Raw genomic sequence first — 22794 nt, 5'->3', positions numbered from 1 at the left:
GTTCAAACAAAATTTCAGCAAAATTCATGATGGTCACATGGGTACATTTCCCAAAATTAGAGCATTTGGCATATAATGGCCCTGCTACATTGTCAGTGTCAGTAATTTATTCATCAAATGATCATTTTTCAGTGATATAAGATCAGTCAGCTTCATACAAGGAAAACATAAGCATGTATGCAAACATATAAATATACATTTGTTCAATGAGGGTAGGACAGGACAGGACAGGTGGTAGGCCATGGCCTCATTGAAGGAAACATCCCAGCATTTGTCTGAAGTGATTTAGGAAAGTTATGGAAAACCTAAATCGGGATGGTCAGACAGCATGAGCCTCTATTCTCCTGAATCAGAGGCATGTGTCTTAAGAAATACACCACCTCAGTCGGTTAAACCTATCATACAATTCTCTCACATTTGTACATACTAGGAACAGGTTAGCCTAATTTGTGACTGTGTCATTGCACTTCTAAAGGAATAGTATTTGACAGTATTGCAGGTTGGGGCACATTGCAATGATAGATAAAATAAGATCATGATATGGAAGATTCCATTAAGTATTTGGGAGCTAGGTTTTAAAAACATATCACAGCAATATCCCTTTCTAAATATGATGTAGTTGAAACATATTGCTGTGTTTCCTGCATAAGTTCACATGGTTTGGAGGGCTGGACTATAAAGCAATTGTGCAGCCATCGAAGGGAAGCTCAGTGATAATCATTGACTCTACCAATTAGTGTTTGCTGTGGAGTATATTAGTTGCAACTGGCAGAATGTAATATTTTCTGAGAAATCAGTATTTTCCACCACAAATAATGGTTCAGTACAAGTGTATAGGCCTCATGATGTCAGTTTCAGCTTCAAATACATTTGCAAGTCATCTCACTGTAACTGTCTGTCTGTGGCAGTTTGGGGCTGAAAGTGTTCCTGTGTACTTAAGATGCTTTGCAGGTCAGATGGACAACTTGATGTTGCCCAGTATACTCGTAATATGGATAATATTATGATTGTATCAGTGTGACAACTATATCCCAAGGGATTACTGTGCTTCGTGCGGGGTCATTGTGCAGTACAAATGTCAGCTATGATGCTGCAGTGGTTTGCAGAACAGAATGAGATTTCTCTTATTGAGTGGTACTCCCCTGCACCAAATCTCAGCTCCACAGAATATGTATGAGTGGACATGAAACAGAGCATACAAGAAAATTGGTGTGACTGTGTGCCAAGAACCCGCGAAGGAACTGGGACATAGCCCTAGCTGTCTGGAAGGAGGTTGCAGAAAATGAAAGAATTGGCTCGTTTCTTAGACACTCGTTTCCGTATAGGATGCAGCTGGTCATCGAAGTGCAAGACATTTGCATGGAATATTACTGTTAAAGAAACTTCATGCTGTGCCCTTTTTTAGGATTGAAAAAATTGCTGAAAGTGGGATTTGCCCAGAATACTGATATTTTATAGTTGCGTATAAGTCTGTTGATTAAGTCACAGAACTAGAAAGTCACTATACTGAGTTCTGTGATATTTAGGTATTTCTTTCTTAGGTATTTCTTTTCTATTTTCCTAGGAATTACACGGAGCTGATTTGCTTGTGAGTTTTTAGAGTGTACGTGCTTGATGATGACGAGTGCTGATAAGGTGTAATGATTTGTTCACACCCAGTTACAAATGTCCTTCACTTTTGTGAGTTGTACTGTGTACTCTGGACTGTGATGGGCCCCTGTGTAATGTGGCAGATGATTCAAATTTGAACCACTATCACTTTTTGTGCTAGTCAAATGTACATGGCTGAAAATGAAATGCAATATCATTCATCCTTGTGCATTAAAAACTTCTGAACAAATTGTTAGTGTCCACATATTTACTAAAATTTGAACGATTCTAAGCAGGTATCAGTATCTTGAGACTATATCTGGAGAGAATATTTTGCGCAGTATGTATTTTTTTTACTGGCATTAGTCTTGGTTACCAGCACAAGAATACAAGAATTCTTGTAACGGTGCTCTAGTCTTCCCCAAATTTTTTGGTCTGTTGCAGGGATCACATTTGAGAATGTTTGTGTCTTGGCTATCATTGTTTGTTCTGTTTTGGTATTAATTGCATCCTTTTCACAGTTCCCAAATAATAAATAATCTTTCTGTTCCATTATTATTATGACTACACAGTTCCCCTTGCTAGTGATTTTATACAACAATTGACCTATTTCTTCAAAATGTGTACCTTTCTTCCAACAGAGTTGTTCTTCTTGAACTTCCTCTTACTCTCATTCTTGACTGTATACAACACACACTTACTTTTCTGCTCATTACATTAGCAGTATTTTGTTTCCTCCAAACCCAGTGAATAACTGGGTTTGCCTTTTAAGTTATTACAAATGGCCACTAGATGGCATTGTCAAGACATGACATTACTATTGCTTTCAAATTTGTCTTTTTCCTTCTTTTTTTGCTAAAACGATAGCAGATTAGAAATTGACTGAGTAGTTTGTTTACATTGAGCACTTCAAAAAACAATGTTACAGAGAAATGGAAATTTCATCTGAAGGTTTTCATGGAATGACCTTTCATAATTTTCATAAAGCTCTATATCAGCATCAGTACCTTGGCTCACTGTGTTCAGTTTATAAATGTAGAAGGAAAGTTCTAATAGAAATTTAGGACAGAAGACCACTCACCCAGGGCTTTCCAATGAAACTTCTGCAGTGTAGTTGAAAAACCTGCGTAATGTGGAGGTCTGCCCCCATATTTTCAAAGCCGTGAAGAGGGACAGATGTTGTGGTTGTCAATTTGCTACAAACTAAGAGGTACACGACTGGGTATAGGTGCATGATTACGTTGATCATTGGTCCATAAGCAGTCACAAACATTTTTCCATGAGACAATTGGTTGTCTCGTCTCACAGTGGGATAAGTGTATTAACAGTTATGTTGATTACTTTTGAAATAGTAAACAGTTTACTTACTTTTTCCATCTATTTCATTTTCATTTGTTTGCCGCTGATATGTTCAATATTTTCCCAGACTTCATTCTTTGTGGAAATATATCACTGTCATTACTCATGTTCATTACTGTTATTGGCACTCTTTATAAGTTTGATGTTATCATTATAATTGCACCTACATTTCTGGTGATTTTAATTTTTCTCCGACTTTTCAGTTAACAACAAAGTTATTTCAGACTGCTGGGGTGATTCAATTTCAACGTGCCCTTTTTTTTTTTTTTTTTGGGTGTGTGTGCTCTCTGGAGGATTTACTGTGCCTTTTCAATGTCTACATTGACAGAGTGTTTGAACTGATGTTTCGATTAGGTGTTGCAACTCCACATTGTCACTTACTATTTCTCTAAGTGAGACATGGAGCAATATGTTCAAAATTGTAGTTATGACCTAATAAAATCTTTCTACAACCTATAAATATCTCTGCCGCATTAGTGGGCAAGAAACCAATTCTAAATACTTCCTCAGAATAGATATCATTTGAAACTAATCATATTCCGACCGTATGATGTTGTCATCAAAATATAATTTTTAGTACTGTCTTCATCTAGTATGCAGGTTAAATCTGTAACCTGTTAAAATGGATTCATTATGCCTCATGGTCTTAAACAAAGCCACAGCTGATCACCTGCTCTATTTATCATATATGTGACTTGCTTTTTTCCGTGCATTTAGCTGACAAATCCCATATCATTGTAATAATGATCCAGCGGTGTATAAATTACTATACAATACTATTCTCGTTATGAAGCCGATTTCTGTAAAATCTATTTGTGTTTTTGTACTTCATTTTTGCACTACTGCTCTTCTGAAATAATTTTAAGCTTCCATTTCTATGGCAATAGGTGGAACAATAATGAAATTGTGTGTGGCTTTCCATACTATATATTTCACAGTTGTTAAACACTACCACAAATTGAAACAATAATGAATTCCTTAGCGAGCCAAATAAGTTGTGCACAATGCTGCACACCAGTATTGACAGAGTGCCCACACAAAAAAAAAGGTTGATGTGGAACTCGGTGAATCAATGAAGATCACAACTAGCTCACTGATACTGACCCCCCACAACCTGTGGGTTGTGCCAATATCCAACCACCAAACATCAGACACAAATCTGCAATGAAAAAGGAGTGGAAGGAGATAGGAAACCAGTGCAGTCTCTCTATTCATTCTCATTTACACACAAAGGATCGGACTCACTCTAAAACCACCGAAGATCAGAAATTTCTGAGGAGAAAAGGAACTGGCAGGAGCACTGGTAAAGTAACACCCTGCACAATGGATTCCTTATTGCTGACGTGACCATAAACTTACGTGGTTTTGACCTTCCAAGATTCTGGAGGAGCTTAAATAGAATAGGTACTGGAATGGGTCGCTACAAAAGCTTGGTTACAAAATGGGATCTTGCAAGTGATCCTTTCTGTGAGTGTGGCGGAATTAAAACTGTGGACCATACTATAAAAGGTGTAATTTTGGTTTCAAAGGAGGATGAATTGGACATCCACAGTGACTCTGGAGAAGCCCTCCAGTGGCAGAGTAATTTTCAGTGTGCCATTTGACTGTAGTATGTATAGCATACATCGTAGCTCATTAGTAAACTTTGGCATATTATTATTATTATTATTATTATTATTACAGAATGAGATTTTCACTCTGCAGCGGAATGTGCGTTGATGTGACACTTCCTGGTAGATTAAAACTGTGTGCTGGACCGAGACTCGAACTCGGGACCTTTGCATTAGGAAGGTATGAGACAAGGTACTGGCAGAAGTAAAGCTATGAGGATGGGGTGCAAGTCGTGCTTGGGTAACTCAGATGGTAGAGCACTTGTCCAGGAAAGGCAAAGGTCCTGAATTATAGTCTCGGTCTGGCACACAGTTTTAATCTGCCAGAAAGTTTCATTATTATTATTATTTATCATTCCTTTAGCTACATGAATTTTGTGCTTTTCAGTTCAGATGTGCTACCTGTTTGCTTAATTTTTTTCAAATGTTATTTGGTTCATTGTGATTTGTGTTTTATACTTAGTTATGTATTATAAGGAGATGGAACCTGGATAAACTGACTAAACCAGAGGTTGTACAGAGTTTCAGGGAGAGCATAAGGGAACAATTGACAGTAGTGGGGGAAAGAAGTACAGTGGAAGAAGAATGGGTAGCTATGAGAGATGAAGTGGTGAAGGCAGCAGAGGATCAAGTAGGTAAAAAGACGAGGGCTAGTAGAAATCCTTGGATAACAGAAAAAATATTGAAGTTAATTGATGAAAGGAGAAAATATAAAAATGCAGTAAATGAGGCAGGCAATAAGGAATACAAATGTCTCAAAAATGAGATCGACAGGAAGTGCAAAACGGCTAAGCAGGGATGGCTAGAGGACAAATGTAAGGATGTAGAGGCTTATCTCACTAGGGGTAAGATAGATACTGCCTACAGGAAAATTAGAGAGACCTTTGGAGATAAGAGAGCCACTTGTATGGATATCAAGAGCTCAGATGGAAACCCAGTTCTAAGCAAAGAAGGGAAAGCAGAAAGGTGGAGGGAGTATATAGAGGGCCTCTACAAGGGCAATGTACTTGAGGACAGTATTATGGAAATGGAAGGGGATGTAGATGAAGATGAAATGAGAGATATGATACTGCGTGAAGAGTTCGCCAGAGCACTGAAAGACCTGAGTCGAAACAATGCCCCAGGAGTAGACAACATTCCATTAGAACTACTGACGGCCTTGAGAGAGCCAGTCCTGACAAAACTCTACCATATGGTGAGCAAGATGTATGAGACAGGTGAAGTACCCTCAGACTTCAAGAAGAATATAATAATTCCAATCCCAAAGAAAGCAGGTGTTGACAGATGTGAAAATTATCAAACTATCAGTTTAATAAGTCACAGCTGCAAAATACTAATGCGAATTCTTTACAGATGAATGGAAAAACTGGTAGGAGCGGACCTGGGAAGATCAGTTTGGATACTGTAGAAATACAGGAACACGTGAGGCGTTACTGACCTTACGACTTATCTTAGAAGAAAGATTAAGGAAAGGCAAAACTACATTTCTAGCATTTGTAGACCTAGAGAAAGCTTTTGACAATGTTGATTGGAATACTCTTTTCCAAATTCCAAAGGTGGCAGGGGTAAAATACAGGGAGCGAAAGGCTATTTACAATTTGTGCAGAAACCAGCTGGCAGTTATAAGAGTTGAGGGACATAAAAGGGAAGCAGTGTTTGGAAAGGGAGTGAGACAGGGTTGTAGCCCCTCCCCAATGTTGTTCAATCTGTATATTGAGCAAGCAGTAAAGGAAACAAAAGAAAAATTCGGAGTAGGTATTAAAATCCATAGAGAAGAAATAAAACCTTTGAGGTTCAACGATGACGTAGTAATTCTGTCAGAGACAGCAAAGGTCTTGGAAGAGCAGTTGAACGGAGGATATAAGATGAACATCAACAAAAGCAAAACGAGGATAATGGAATGTAGTCGAATTGAGTCAGATGATGCTGAGGGTATTAGATTAGGAAGTGAGACACTTAAAGTAGTAAAGGAGTTTTGCTATTTGGGGAGTAAAATAACTGATGATGGTCGAAGTAGAGAGGATATAAAATGTACACTGGCAATGGCAAGGAAACTGTTTCCGAAGAAGAGAAATTTGTTAACATTGATTATTAATTTAAGTGTCAGGAAGTCATTTCTGAAAGTATTTGTATGGGGTGTAGCCATGTATGGAAGTGAAACATGGAACGATAAATAGTTTGGACAGGAAGAGAATAGAAGCTTTCGAAATGTGGTGCTACAGAAGAATGCTGAAGATTAGATGGGTAGATCACATAACTAATCAAGAGGTATTGAATAGAATTGGGAAGAAGAGGAGTATGTGGCACAACTTGACAAAAAGAAAGGACCAGTTAGTAAGACATGTTCTGAGGTGTCAAGGGATCACAAATTTAGCATTCGAGGGCAGTGTGGAGGGTAAAAATTGTAGAGGGAGACCAAGATATGAATACACTAAGTAGATTCAGAAGGATGTAGGTCGCAGCAGGTACTGGGAGATGAAGAAACTTGCACAGGATAGAGTAGCATGGAGAGCGCATCAAACCAGTCTCAGGACTGAAGACCACAACAACAACATGTATTATTTCTCATTAGGCAGTTTTTTTGGTTTAAATTGTCTTCATCATGTCAAACGAATACCCTAGATTAAATGAACTGTCAGTTGCCAACTATTTCATAAGGCCCTGTTTCTTTAAATCTGCTTTTGACTGTGGAATATTTCATTACAATTTACCAGCATTTTGAAGACAAACCATGTTGTACTACTTGATCTCTTCTTTTTTTACTAATGTAACAAAAATGAGACACAGAAATAAAATTCAGGAAGTATTAAAAGTACATCATTACCTTTTGTGCTACAGTACGTTGTTTTAGCAAGCCAAACTGACATGCAACGTGGCTGTCCTTTTTACTGTCTGCTGCTTCAGTGTCTCTTCCTGAGGGAGTGCTTAGAAGTTCACACCTTGTTATATCTCATCAATACTTGTTATATATATTGATTCCTGCTATCCACAGTTTAAGACAACACTTACCCAAGTATCACAATGCGCTTAGAGCTCATATTAAATCGAAATAGTAAGTGGTATGTATTGAGTCCTTAGAAGGCAGAGATACACAAACATATACAGTTCACACATTTATTCAGAACACATGTTGCATTAGCACTAACACTGTGCCATACTCATTGTTGCTGTTTCAGCCATAATCTTATGACGAGCACATTGTGAGCCAGGAAGGACTATCTTTCCCTAAGATCAACAGCTTGCTAAAAAAGCTTATTCCATTACAGCGAGCAGGCAGTGACCCAGCTACCAAAAGCTTTCTGTAATTTGCATCCACTTGTGATAATGTAAGCTAGATATTAGCACTTCAGTGGCTGGCAAGTGCTGCAGACAGCTGCAGAAACAGTTTTCTTCTTTTCCAACATTTAAAAATTTATTATCTCTTTATCTTTAGCACTTACAGCTTGTGCATCATCGAAGCACAGTAATAAAAACAAGAAAACTGTCACCTGCAGTAAGTAATAGGACAGGTGCATGTTGCACGTATCAGAGCTATTTCATCAAGTGCTCCAGAATGAGTCTCTTACTCTGCAGCATAGTATGCACCATTTTGAAACTTCCTGCTTGATTTTGTCTCCCATTCTGAAACACAATTTTAATGTTCCAGCAAGTTTCAAGATAGTTCTCAATATGTTCTAGAGTAAAAGATTTCTTCTGGAAACAGTCTCAGGGGCTGTGGCTAATCTGTTTCCTGTGCAGTACCCTTCTTCCAGGAGTGTTAGTCCAGCAATATACACACCTGGAAATGGAAAAAAGAACACATTGACACCGGTGTGTCAGACCCACCATACTTGCTCCGGACACTGCGAGAGGGCTGTACAAGCAATGATCACACGCACGGCACAGCGGACACACCAGGAACCGCGGAGTTGGCCGTCGAATGGCGCTAGCTGCGCAGCATTTGTGCACCGCCACCGTCAGTGTCAGCCAGTTTGCCGTGGCATACGGAGCTCCATCGCAGTCTTTAACACTGGTAGCATGCTGCGACAGCGTAGACGTGAACCGTATGTGCAGTTGACGGACTTTGAGCGAGGGCGTATAGTGGGCATGCGGGAGGCCGGGTGGACGTACCGCCGAATTGCTCAACACGTGGGGCGTGTGGTCTCCACAGTACATCGATGTTGTCGCCAGTGGTCGGCGGAAGGTGCACGTGCCCGTCGACCTGGGACCGGACCGCAGCGACGCACGGATGCACGCCAAGACCGTAGGATCCTACACAGTGCCGTAGGGGACCGCACCGCCACTTCCCAGCAAATTAGGGACACTGTTGCTCCTGGGGTATCGGCGAGGACCATTCGCAACCGTCTCCATGAAGCTGGGCTACGGTCCCGCACACCGTTAGGCCGTCTTCCGCTCACGCCCCAACATCGTGCAGCCCGCCTCCAGTGGTGTCGCGACAGGCGTGAATGGAGGGACGAATGGAGACGTGTCGTCTTCAGCGATGAGAGTCGCTTCTGCCTTGGTGCCAATGATGGTCGTATGCGTGTTTGGCGCCGTGCAGGTGAGCGCGACAATCAGGACTGCATACGACCGAGGCACACACGGCCAACACCTTGCATCATGGTGTGGGGAGCGATCTCCTACACTGGCCGTACACCTCTGGTGATCGTCGAGGGGACACTGAATAGTGCACGGTACATCCAAACCGTCATCGAACCCATCATTCTAGCATTCCTAGACCGGCAAGGGAACTTGCTGTACCAACAGGACAATGCACGTCCGCATGTATCCCGTGCCACCCAATGTGCTCTAGAAGGTGTAAGTCAACTACCCTGGCCAGCAAGATCTCCGGATCTGTCCCCCATTGAGCATGTTTGGGACTGGATGAAGTGTCGTCTCACGCGGTCTGCACGTCCAGCACGAACGCTGGTCCAACTGAGGCGCCAGGTGGAAATGGCATGGCAAGCCGTTCCACAGGACTACATCCAGCATCTCTACGATCGTCTCCATGGGAGAATAGCAGCCTGCATTGCTGTGAAAGGTGGATATACACTGTACTAGTGCCGACATTGTGCATGCTCTGTTGCCTGTGTCTATGTGCCTGTGGTTCTGTCAGTGTGATCATGTGATGTATCTGACCCCAGGAATGTGTCAATAAAGTTTCCCCTTCCTGGGACAATGAATTCACGGTGTTCTTATTTCAATTTCCAGGAGTGTATATATGAGAGCTTCTGTGAAGTGTGGAAAGTAGGAGAGGTACAAGCAGAAGTGAAGATAGGGCAAGAGTTACGCCTCAATAGGTCAGCCAGTAAGAGCATAGGCAACAAATGGCGTACTTCCAGTGTGGCACACAGTTTTAAATTACCTGGAAATGTTAATAAAAATACTGTTCTAAAACCATCATTCTCTGACTTTCGAGTAGCTGATAGATGTCGAATTATAGTTCCTCATTTTTATATCAGGAGCTTTTCTGTAGTAATTATGTGAATCTATTGGTGCCCAACTTGAAAGACAAAAGGGTCTTACAATAGACATTTTTGAGAAGTGGGATATTGAATATGTTGACAATCCTATGTTATTCACAAAACTTTTACCAACTAGTCATCATATAATAATTGCTGAACAATCTAAATTGGCAGAGGCTTGCAGACAGACCCAAGCAATCATTCTTTAACCTTGTGTTCATAACTGAGATAAGGCTATCTGACATTCCTAGTAGTGTAACTGTCTACTGTGGTACTCAACTTGAGTTCACTAGAATGTGTATAGCTACAAAGTTAGGTAAGGATGCTGCCACTCAGTGTACCAGAAATAATGGAAGTAAGTCAATGGAAAGCAAACCCATGCACCAGATTGAATCCGTGAAGGAAGATCAAGTACTCAGATCTTCTGCAAGTATTTTCTGATGCTTAATTAGCTAGGGCAGGCCCACAGGAGTGATGGTCTCCTGGTGTTCCAGAGGAGCATTTACCGCAGAATGTGACACATGTAGGAGAGTTTTGTCTGTAAGTTCCAGCAGAATTTCTTAGTGGTCTTGAGCAAGGACACTTAAGTGTACTTTCTAAATAATTGTTGCCACACTCCTTTACACTGAATTTCAATTCCTTTGGTGACACTGTATCAGTTGTGTTATTTCCTTGTTGTTATCCTATTGTATGTTGTCTGTAATTCAGTTTTCCTTTCGTGCCTCTTCTGAATGTGCACCTTTAAGCCTTCAAACATTGGTGATAAATTCTGTGCAATATTGTCAGTGGTATTAATTAAATTAATAAAACTAGTCCATTAAAATGATGACTGATAGATTTATTTTGATACTAGTTAATGCTGTACTACCATTTAATGAACTAGGCAAATTATGTTTAAGTGGTGTTGGAGGTATTAACCTTTAACTCAAAACGTATGGACTGCCCTACAGTAAGTTGTCTTCATTTAATTTTTTTCTTTTCTAAAGATGTATTTGTTTTCCACAGAAAGGTGTTTTTCCAGACCTGCTTGCGACAAGTGGTGACTACCTCCGTGTTTGGCGTGCAGGAGAACCAGAAACAAGGCTAGAATGTGTGCTGAACAATGTAAGAGTGAGTGTGGTGTTGACAACACCTTCCAGTATTTGTTGCTGTATTCACCAGTTTTTACCCCATCACATTAATCACTGTTACTAATTTTTCTGTGACTTTTATTACAATGCATCAATAAACCTGGGTCTTTCATAGCTCAGTTGTCTAATTGCAATTGCTTTTGCACAGACTGTAAATATCAACATGTGAGTATTCTGCATGTGTATTTATATTCTCTTTTAATGCTTTCATCTAAAAGCTTCATAAATATTTTCAAGAAAGTTACTTCACAATTTCTCAGTTATAAATTAACAATTTATATTTCTCTTAAGAATGATCCACACTGAGAAGGAATGTTGGTGATGTGACAGCTTTTGAATCTATTATGATGATACAAATCTGGGGCAGTTTGTTGTTAAGTGTGTGCAAGTATTTATCAGCAAGAAATTGAATGGATTTTACAGAAAAAGGTATCCTAAAGCTAATTCGATAAAAGATCTTTAATTTGTGGAAGCTAAAGACATGTCAAATGTTGAGTCTCTATGCATCAGTGTGTTCATGGACACTACTCGAGTATTTCAGAGGCCCTAGTGATGCTAACTTCATTTCTATGAAGACTGATGTGTATTACCGTTTCCTCAATTTAAAACTGAAATTTTATTGATTAGTGAGCTCAAGACTCTGAAACATAACTAGTGTCACTCGGCTAAATAGAAAAGTATGGTCTGAAAAGTCATGGTTTAATTGCTGAGTTATATGTCAACCAACTGCTTTTGAACCAGTTTTAAGCTTGGAATGAAACATCATTGGATTCCTGTGTCCCAATAATAGATTAAAAATTAAAATGATTTGTGAACAGTCAATGCCATGAAATAAAGGCATCATTTGGGGCTTCACTATTTTGTATTTATTCATGGCCATTGTGCATGTACCTGATGCTTTACCAGAGTTAATGGTTGCTGGTTGGAACAATGTGTGGCACATGGAGTCTTTTGTAGCTCTGTGTGTGTGTGTGTGTGTGTGTGTGTGTGTGTGTGTGTGTGTGTGTGTTGAGCCCATGCGCCATGGTAACACTTTACAGCAACTAATCAGCATGCAAGCTGAAATACTGTGTAAAGGATGTGACAGGTTGTCATTAATTACAGTACATGATAGTATTTGAAATCAAATTCAATCAGTGTTCAGTTTATTTCATCCAAATACAGTTGTAGAACAGTAAATGTTCAGTGGTGGAACAGATGCAATATTTCTCTAAGTCTGTTCACATGAAAGCATAGCACTTATTTCAGTAATAGTGTCAAAAGTCCATCACAGCCTATACCCCACTTAAGTTCCCCACACTGTCTCAGAAATAACACATGTTAAACAGCAACAATCCACCTATAATTTTGAGATTGTGCCAGTAGCTAAAAGCATTAGTATTTTGTTGGTATGCCATGAAATGACGAAGTCTAAAACCTATGACTATGAAATTTCTGTAACTGTTGGTTTCATTTAATAATGGTAAGTCCAGATGACTTATGGTTACAAAAATCTCTTAAGTATGAGACTGATTTGATGAAAATGTAAATACTTGCACCCTCAACTTGCCGTCCAATGTGCGACACGTGCCATGTTCATGACATCAAAAACTAGATGGGCCTCTACTTCCATGCTTCAGAAATAAACTCCTTCCCACCACTCATCAGAAAATTGATTCATTCTGCTCTCAAACTGCATTTTTGGTATGCTTATTACAAATTACATTCTATAGAAAAATTTTGTTCTGGTCACTAGTGTGAAGGCTGGCTTGATGCAGCCCTCCTTGGTTATCCATCCTATGTGAGCATCTTAATTTCTGCATAACTGCTGGAACCTATGTGCATCTTGAACATACTTATTGTAGTAAAGCCTTGCTCTTCCTCTACGCTTTTTACACCCCCATACTTTCCTCCATTATCAAACTGATGATTCCTTAATGCCTCAGGATGTGTTCTGTCAACTGATCCCATCTTTTAGTTGAGTTGTGCTACAGATTCCTTTCCTCTCCAATTTCTTTCAGTAACTCCTCATTAGTTATCTAACCTACCCATCTACACTTAAGGATGCTTCTGTAGATCCACATTTCAAAATATTCTATTCTCCTGTTGTCTGTAGTGTTTATTGTTCATATTACACATCAATATGAGGCTACACTGTACACACATGCTTTTAGAAAAGACATCCTGACATTTAAATATATGGGGGGAGTCAAGAAGAACTTTACAACTTTGAAATGGTATGGAAATTTATTGAGATAACTTAGGAATTGGTAGATGTGCCATTTTGTAGCAAACAACCTCAAGTTTCCAGAATGAGATTTTCACTCTGCAGCGGAGTGTGCGCTGATGTGAAACTTCCTGGCAGATTAAAACTGTGTGCCGGACTGAGACTCGAACTCGGGAGTTCGAGTCTCAGTCCGGCACACAGTTTTAATTTGCCAGGAAGTTTCAACCTCAAGTTTGATTCACGTAGTGCATTAGTACTCCACTCTGCCACCATTAACACCAGTGTAGTGCGCAGTTAAAATGGCTACTTTCTCTGGAGCACAGTGTGCTTGCATTGTTACCTTGCTCCCCAGGTTTGACAAAACTGGATTTCTTTCTCTGGGGTATCATTAAAGACTGTGTGTATATTCTACTCATACCGCACACTGCCATTGCATAAGTTATGCCCGATTTGCTGCTACGAGTGTGGGATGTTTGTCGCATCACAAATTTATTTATTTATTTATTTATTTAACCTGGCAAATGGTTGTCACAGCAAACCAAAATGACACCTGACACTTTTATGAGAAACTTGAGGTTGTTTGCTACAAAATGACGCATCTACCAATTCAATAAGTTATCTCAAAAAATTTTTATATCATCCAAAAGTTGTAAAGTCCTTTTTGACTCATCCAATGTATCAATCCGGATTGAATATGAGTTCATTCCATTACCCTTGTTTTACTTTTTTTATGGTCAACTTATAACTTGCTTTCAGGACACTATCCATTCCATTCAACTGCTCTTCTGGTTACCGAAGGAAAATACAACCTGTCATCCAATCAAATGCCTTTTTAGCAGTCTTGACTTGCGAAGTTTTCGTCAGTTAGCATACATTTCAGAACAGCTCCAGTATAAAAACTGCTCTTCCATATTGTTTGCCACCTCCGATAAAATTACTATGTCGTAGGCAAACCTTAGATTTTATTTCTTCTTCTCAACTTTGTTTCACTTTATGAATTTCTCTTAGGTTTCCTTCACAGCTTCCTCCATTATAAATTGAATAACATCGTAGATAGGCTACAATCCAGTTTCACTCCCTTCTCTCACCCATTGCTTCCAACTTCACATCTGTCAACTATTGCAACTGCATTCTGGCTTCTGTACAAGCTGTACATAACCATTTGCTCCCTGTATTTTATCCCTTTTACCTTCAGAATCTCAAAGGGAATATTTCAGAAAACCTTTCTCAAAACCTACAAATGCTGTTAAAGTAGGTTTATCTTCCTTCATCCTTTGTTCTAAAATAAGTCAAGCAGTCTGTAATACCTCATGTGTTCCTGTATTTTCCTAAACTCAAACTGCTATACTGGGGGGGCCATTACCATTAGTCTTTCAGCTCTTCTGTAAATATTTTATGTCAATATTTTCCATCCATGACTTCTTAAACTGTCAACAGCTGCCTTCGCTGGAAATGAAAATACAGTGGTGTGCAAAACTTAAAGAGGGAAGTAACTTTTGCACGATGTATCAGTGCCAAATAACATAGTTCATTGATAGGGTGCCAAATCTTCTGGGATACGTGAAAAACCTGGAATTCTCAGCGAATTACATTTTATCTGGAAAAATCAGGGACATCTCGGGGAATTTCTGGAATTTCTAAAATCTCAAGGAATTCCGTGCTTTCAAACTAGCACTGGAATTTAATTTTATTGTGTGTTATAAATCACAAATTCTAAAATACTTAATATTTCAAAGTGTGTTAATTATATATAAGTATTATTCCATACAATGAAATGAAATGCTGGGGAAGCTCAGCCAACAAGACGCAAGTCTCGCCAGTTGATGCCACGTTGCGCAACTTGCTTGTCAATAATGATGAAGATAACACATCACCCAGTCCCTGAACAAGAAAATCTCTGACCCAGCTGGGAATCGTACTCAGGCCCACTGCATGGTAGTCAGACGCGCTGATCAATCAGCTAAGGGGGCAAACTATTACATAAATTATCAGTGTTTAAAAACTGTGCTCAAACTGCTGCTTATGACAAGTATATCTCAGCCAACAAGAAACAAAATTAATTACTGTGACACTCCCCCTCCCCCCCCCCCCCCCAGCATTAATTTATCAGGGATTTTCTTACTATTCCAACATGCTCCCCTGACCTTGAATTCTCAGGGGATTAATTTCTTTATTCCCCCCCCCCCCCCCCCCCCCCCCTCCAAAGTTTGAGTAGCCACCCTGAATGAAGCTTGGAACACGCAATAGAATGAGCCCCTGCAGTATAGTACAGAAAGTAACTGAAAGAAACAAGCAATGAGACGAATAGAAATGATACTTTCACTCGAAGGCAATAATTAGACTGAAGTCAGTGGGATTTATGATAGTCTCCCAAACGTAACAAAAGGTGGGAAATGGTTCTAATCGGATGTGTGATCACCACAGATATCAATTCACACCCTGCAACGTACTCCAATGCTGGTCGCTAGGTTGGTAATGAATTCTTGTAGGAGGGTTCCTTCTTCCAGCAATGCTGTTAACAGCTGCTGGATTGTCATTGGTGCATGTGGACTCGCTGCAATGTGTATCCCTACTGCATCCCACTTGTGCTTGATGGGGTTTAAGTCAAGGGAAATTGGCAGGACAGTCCATTCACCGAATATCATTTTGGGAACAAGCCAAGATGGTGTTTGTGTATGGCCAAGCAGATGGAAATGGTTGAGATACAGCATGGCTATACCAAAAGAGGTACCCTCACAAACACCAACAACATCACACAACATTTCATGCCCTTTTTGGGCGTCTATCTGAAAGGACCCATGATTACACAAACGCCCAAAAATGTGATGTGATTTGGTTGATTTCTATGAGGGTACGTGTTTTGGTATGGCCGTGCTGCCTCTTGACCGTTTCTGTCTGCTTGGCCATACATCAACACCATCTTGGCTTGTTCCTGACATAAATACTGGACCATTCTGCTACTTAACAGAATGCTGTGCCAATCGTACAGCCTGCCACACACAAGGAATGCACAGCACATGATCAGAGGAACTTTCATTCGTGAGTGCCCTTTACCATGGCAACAATACATTTCTGGACACATGATCTTAGGACCTTCTTCCCTTCATTTCTAGTTAGGACTCTGTCCCTGCAGTTTGTCAGTTTTATTAATGTTCACTTTGTATTACACACATCCTTTAACCCACTGTTGGACGGACGGACACACACACACACACACACACACACACACACACACACACACTGAATATTAATAAAATCGACAAACTGCACGATTTTGCTGTAGTTGCACTGCTTCTTGATTTACACACATCAAAAAAAGTTTTGCATCACCCCAGTTCCCAGAACTTCTCAAGATACATGTAGATATTGTATCACAGACACAATCCATTTGACTGTTCAGAAACGTCACTTAACCCGCCCAAAGATGTAAACAACCATGCGTGAGCAGCACCTATGGTTCTTACTATTCCAACATGCTCCCCTGACCTTGAATTCTCAGGGGATTAATTTCTTTATTCCCCCCCCCCCCCCCCCCCCCTCCAAAGTTTGAGTAGCCACCCTGAATGAAGCTTGGAACACGCAATAGAATGAGCCCCTGCAGTAGGAGGGGGTCTGACAGCTGATCAGTTCAGTCATTCCACCAGGAAGGAGATACATAGCTCATGTTGTCTGTAGTTCAACCATGCCTAGACAGTAAATACCGCGGTTTGATCATGTCTGCATTGTTAAGGGCCAGTAAGGGCTCTCAATAAGGGAAATGTCCAGGCGTCTTGGAGTGAACCAAAGTGATGATGTTCGGACATGTAGGAGATACAGAGAGACAGGAACTGTCGATGACATGCCTCATTCAGGCCGCCCAAGGGCTGCTGCTGCTGCTGCTGCTGCAGTGGATGGCCACTACCTATGGATTATGGCTTGAAGGAACCCTGACAGCAATGCCTCTATGGTGAATAATGCTTTTTGTGCAGCCACAGGACATCATGTTACAACTCAAACTGTGTGCAATAGGCTACATGATGTGCGACTTCACTCCCAACGTCCATGGCGAGGTCCTTCTTTGCAACCACAAAACCATGCTGTGTGGTATAGATGGGCCCAACAACATGCCGAATGGACCACTCAGGATTGCCATCACATTCTCTTCACCGATGAGTGTTGCATATGCCTTCAACCAGACAATCGTTGTAGACGTGTTTGGAGGCACTGTACAGCAAGTGCAGCAGGGTGGAGGTTCCCTGCTGTTTTGAGTTCGCATTATGTGGGGCCCATGTACGCAGCTGGTGGTCATGGAAGGCACCGTAATGGCTGTAAGATACATGAGTGCCATCCTCCGACCAATAGTGCAACCATATCAGCAGCATATTGGCAAGGCATTTGTCTTCATGGATGACAATTCACACCCTCATCGTGCTCATCTTGTGAATGACTTCCTTCAGGATAACGACATTGCTCGACTAGTGGCCAGCATATTCTTCAGGCATGAACCCTGGGATAGATTGAAAAGGGTTGTTTATGGACAATGTGACCCACCAACCACTCTGAGGGACCTACACCGAATCGCCATTGAGGAGTGGGATAATCTGAACCAACAGTGCCTTGATGAAATTGTGGGTAGTATGCCACGACAAATACAGGCATGCAGCAATGCAAGAGGATGTGCTACTGGGTATTAGAGATACTGGTGTGTACAGCAATCTGGACGACCACCTCTGAAGGTCTTACTGTATCATAGTACAACATGCAATGTGTGGTTTCCATGACAAATACGAACCGCAGAAATGATGTTGATGTTGATAACTACTCCAATTTTCTGTGCAGGTACCAGAACTCTTGGTACCGAGGTAATTGAAAACTTTTTTTGGATGTGTGTGTTTCTCAAAGCTTAGTTTGGACATTGCCCGTTCTAAGGCGGTACATGTGTTTCACAAAAACTAATAACAAATCCCATACCTATGCAGTTAGAAATACATCAGGAAATCAAAACAGTAAAACAAAAAAACATACAGATTTAAGTCTGTAGTGATTTCCTGATGTCAATTAAGGCGAAAACAAGGATGGTTACTTTCTAAATATAATACTAATTTCCTTCACCATCCTTGTCTGTTCCTAAGTAAGGCTTGTACTCTAATGTCCTAACCAACGATATATTGAATTCTAATATTTCAGTTTATGTATATCATGTAGGTAGTTATGAGACATTATATAATGATATTGGCCTGCAATGCAATCTCATGGTAGACAGGAACATCACCTGACAGGTCACATTTTCTTCATTGTTTATAACTCAGGGATATACCAGAAACATGATATCCATTGTTGTTGTTGTTGTTGTTGTTGTTGTTGTGGTCTTCAGTCCTGAGACTGGTTTGATGCAGCTCTCCATGCTACTCTATCCTGTGCAACCCTCTTCGTCTCGCAGTACCTACTGCAACCTACATCCTTCTGAATCTGTTCAGTGCATTCAACTCTTGGTCTCTCTCTATGATTTTTACCCTCCATGCTGCCCTCCAGTACTAAATTGGTGATCCCTTGATGCCTCAGAACATGTCCTACCAACCGATCCCTTCTTCTGGTCAAGTTGTGCCACAAACTTCTCTTCTCCCCAGTCCTATTCAATACTTCCTCATTAGTTATGTGATCTACCTATCTAATCTTCAGCATTCTTCTGTAGCACCACATTTCGAAAGCTTCTATTCTCTTCTTCTCCAAACTATTTATCGTCCATGTTTCACTTCCATACATGGCTACACTCCTTACAAATACTTCCAGAAACGACTTCCTGACACTTAAATCTATACTCAATGTTAACAAATTTCTCTTCTTCAGAAACGCTTTCCTTGCCATTGCCAGTCTACATTTTATATCCTCTCTACTTCGACCATCATCAGTTATTTTGCTCCCCAAATAGCAAAACTCCTTTACTACTTTAAGTGTCTCACTTCCTAATCAAATTCCCTCAGCATCGCCCGACTTAATTCGACTACATTCCATAATCCTTGTTTTGCTTTTGTTGATGTTCATCTGATATCCTCCTTTCAAGACACTATCCATTCCGTTCAACTGCTCTTCCAAGTCCTTTGCTGTCTCTGACAGAATTACAATGTCATCGGTGAACCTCAAAGTTTTTATTTCTTCTCCAAGAATTTTAATACCTGCTCCGAATTTTTCTTTTGTTTCTTTCACTGCTTGCTCAATATACAGATTGAATAACATCGGGGAGAGGCTACAACCCTGTCTCACTCCCTTCCCAACCACTGCTTCCCTTTCATGTCCCTCGACTCTTATTACTGCCATCTGGTTTCTGTACAAATTGTAAATATCCTTTCGCTCCCTGTATTTTACCCCTGCTACCTTTGGAATTTTAAAGAGAGTATTCCAGTCAACATTGTCAAAAGCTTTCTCTAAGTCTACAAATGCTAGAAACGTAGGTTTGCCTTTCCTTAATCTAGCTTCTAAGATAAGTCGTAAGGTCAGTAATGCCTCACGTGTTCCTGTATTTGTACGGTATCCAAACTGATCTTCCCCGAGGTAAGCTTCTACCATTTTTTCCATTCGTCTGTAAAGAATTCGCATTAGTATTTTGCAGCTGTGACTTATTAAACTGATAGTTTGGTAATTTTCACATCTGTCAACACCTGCTTTCTTTGGGATTGGAATTATTATATTCTTCTTGAAGTCTGAGGGTATTTCACCTGTCTCGTACATCTTGCTCACCAGATGGAAGAGTTTTGTCAGGACTGGCTCTCCCAAGGCTGTCGGTAGTTCTAGGCTGTCAGTAGTTCTAATGGAATGGTGTTTACTCCTGGGGCCTTGTTTCGACTCAGGTCTTTCAGTGCTCTGTCAAATTCTTCACGCAGTATCGTATCTCCCATTTCATCTTCATCTACATCCTCTTCCATTTCCATAATATTGTCCTCAAGTACATCGCCCTTGTATAGACCCTCTATATACTCCTTCCACCTTTCTGCTTTCCCTTCTTTGCTTAGAACTGGGTTTCCATCTGAGCTCTTGATATTCATACAAGTGGCTCTCTTATCTCCAAAGGTCTCTCTAATTTTCCTGTAGGCAGTATCTATCGTACCCCTAGTGAGATGAGCCTCTACATCCTTACATTTGTCCTCTAGCCATCCCTGCTTAGCCATTTTGCACTTCCTGTCAATCTAATTTTTGAGACGTCTGTATTCCTTTTTGCCTGCTTCATTTACTGCATTTTTATATTTTCTCCTTTCATCAATTAAATTCAATATTTCTTCTGTTACCCAAGGATTTCTAGCAGCCCTCGTCTTTTTACCTACTTTATCTTCTGCTGCCTTCACCACTTCATCCCTCAGAGCTACCCATTCTTCTTCTACTGTATTTCTTTCCCCTATTCCTGTCAATTGTTCCCTTATGCTCTCCCTGAAACTCTGTACAACCTCTGGTTCTTTCAGTTTATCCAGGTCCCATCTCCTTAATTTCCCACATTTTTGCAGTTTCTTCAGTTTTAACCTATAGGTCATAACCAATAGATTGTGGTCAGAGTCCACATCTGCCCCTGGAAATGTCTTGCAATTTGAAACCTGATTCCTTAATCTCTGTCTTACCATTATATAATCTATCTGAAACCTGTCAGTATCTCCAGGCTTCTTCCATGTGCACAACCTTCTTTTATGATTCTTGAACCAAGTGTTAGCTATGATTAAGTTGTGCTCTGTGCAAAATTCTACCAGGTGGCTTCCACTTTCATTTCTTAACCCCAGTCCATATTCCCCTACTATGTTTCCTTCTCTCCCTTTTCCTACTACCGAATTCCAGTCACCCTTGACTATTAAATTTTCGTCGCCCTTCACTATCTGAATAATTTCTTTTATTTCATCATACACTTCTTCAATTTCTTCGTCATTTGCAGAGCTAGTTGGCATATAAACTTGTACTACTGTAGTAGGTGTGGGCTTCGTATCTATCTTGGCCATAACAATGCGTTCACTATGCTGTTTGTAGTAGCTTACCTGCATTCGTATTGTTTTATTCATTATTAAACCTACTCCTGCATTACCCCTATTTGATTTTGTGTTTATAACCCTGTAGTCACCTGACCAGAAGTCTTGTTCCTCATGCCACCGAACTTCACTAATTCCCACTATATCTAACTTTAACTTATCCATTTCCCTTCTTAAATTTTCTAACCTACCTGCCCGATTCAGGGATCTGACATTCCACGCTCCGATCTGTAGAACGCCAGTTTTCTTTCTCCTGATAACGACATCCTCTTGAGTAGTCCCCGCCCGGAGATCCGTATGGGGGACTATTTTACCTCCAGAATATTTTACCCAAGAGGACGCCATCATCATTTAATCATACAGTAAAGCTGCATGCCCTAGGGAAAAATTACGGCTGTAGTTTCCCCTTGCTGTCAGCCGTTCGCAGTACCAGCACAGCAAGGCCATTTTGGTTATTGTTACAAGGCCAGATCAGTCAATCATCCAGACTGTTGCCCCTGCAACTACTGAAAAGGCTGCTGGCCCTCTTCAGGAACCACATGTTTGTCTGGCCTCTCAACAGATACCCCTCCGTTGTGGTGTCACCTACGGTACGGCTATCTGTATCGCTGAGGCACGCAAGCCTCCCCACCACTGACAAGGTCCATGGTTCATGCGGGGAGGGATATCCATTATCTCAGTAAAATAGAAAGGTCATTATTCTGCATGCATCAAGACAAGTAACTCAGTTCAGAGTTATTGATTCTTTTCCCATGTACTTATTGCAGCAAGTTAGGTCTATACATATCTTCAGTTATGGGAGGAGCTAACGTACTTTCTTTCTTATATATGCTCAAACAAGCACTTCATGACTTTAGGCCTGTTTTATCAAAATACTCGTATGAACGTGCTGTGGCATGACACAGATGTTCTGACTTGACTTTGCATATGTCCTGTGTGTGGCTATATTGTCCAGAACTCTACACATTACATTAATTCTATAAAATATATGTGTTTGGCTTATAAGGTATGAACTAAGTAAATAATAAATACAGCAATGCCTTATGATGCTTTGGTTAGAAGTACACACCAGTTCTGGCCCTGATAGTGTTCAGACACTCGTGGATGACACACAAACTAAAAGTGTAGGTTACACAAACAAAAGTGCTGAATTCATTTTTCCAATATTTCTTTGCTGAGAAGAAGCAATGAGTACTGCTGCAAATTAATTATCGCAACACTACAACCAAAAATTATGTACTTACAGACATCAGGGTTGGTGGCATTGAGAAACAGTTATAATCACTAAAATCAAACAAGGTTCCATGGCCTGTCGGAATCTTTATCAGATTCTATACAGAGTTGGGAGCTGTGCTAGGCCCCCTTTTAACCAGAAGATACTGTAGACCCCTTTAACAGGAAACTGCCCAGTGATTGAAAGAAAGCACAGTTAACACCTATAAGAAGGGTAACAACAGTTATCCACAAAACTACAGT

General features: G+C 40.5%; 1 protein-coding gene across 4 annotated transcripts in view; it reads left to right on the top strand.

The window, feature by feature from the left end:
• Positions 1 to 22794, top strand: part of LOC126298837 (DDB1- and CUL4-associated factor 7) — a 148764-nt gene that overhangs the window by 77389 nt on the left and 48581 nt on the right. For 3 of the 4 annotated variants that reach the window (XM_049990315.1, XM_049990317.1, XM_049990319.1), the window contains one exon: positions 11009 to 11113. In XM_049990315.1, coding sequence (XP_049846272.1) covers positions 11009 to 11113 — 105 coding nt within the window. The remainder of the gene's footprint in view (positions 1 to 11008; positions 11114 to 22794) is intronic. The other variant, XM_049990316.1, reaches the window with a different exon arrangement.

The sequence above is a fragment of the Schistocerca gregaria genome, chromosome X (genome assembly GCF_023897955.1).
Source record: "Schistocerca gregaria isolate iqSchGreg1 chromosome X, iqSchGreg1.2, whole genome shotgun sequence".
NCBI lineage: Eukaryota > Metazoa > Arthropoda > Insecta > Orthoptera > Acrididae > Schistocerca > Schistocerca gregaria.
This window is presented reverse-complemented; position numbering and strand designations above follow the sequence as displayed.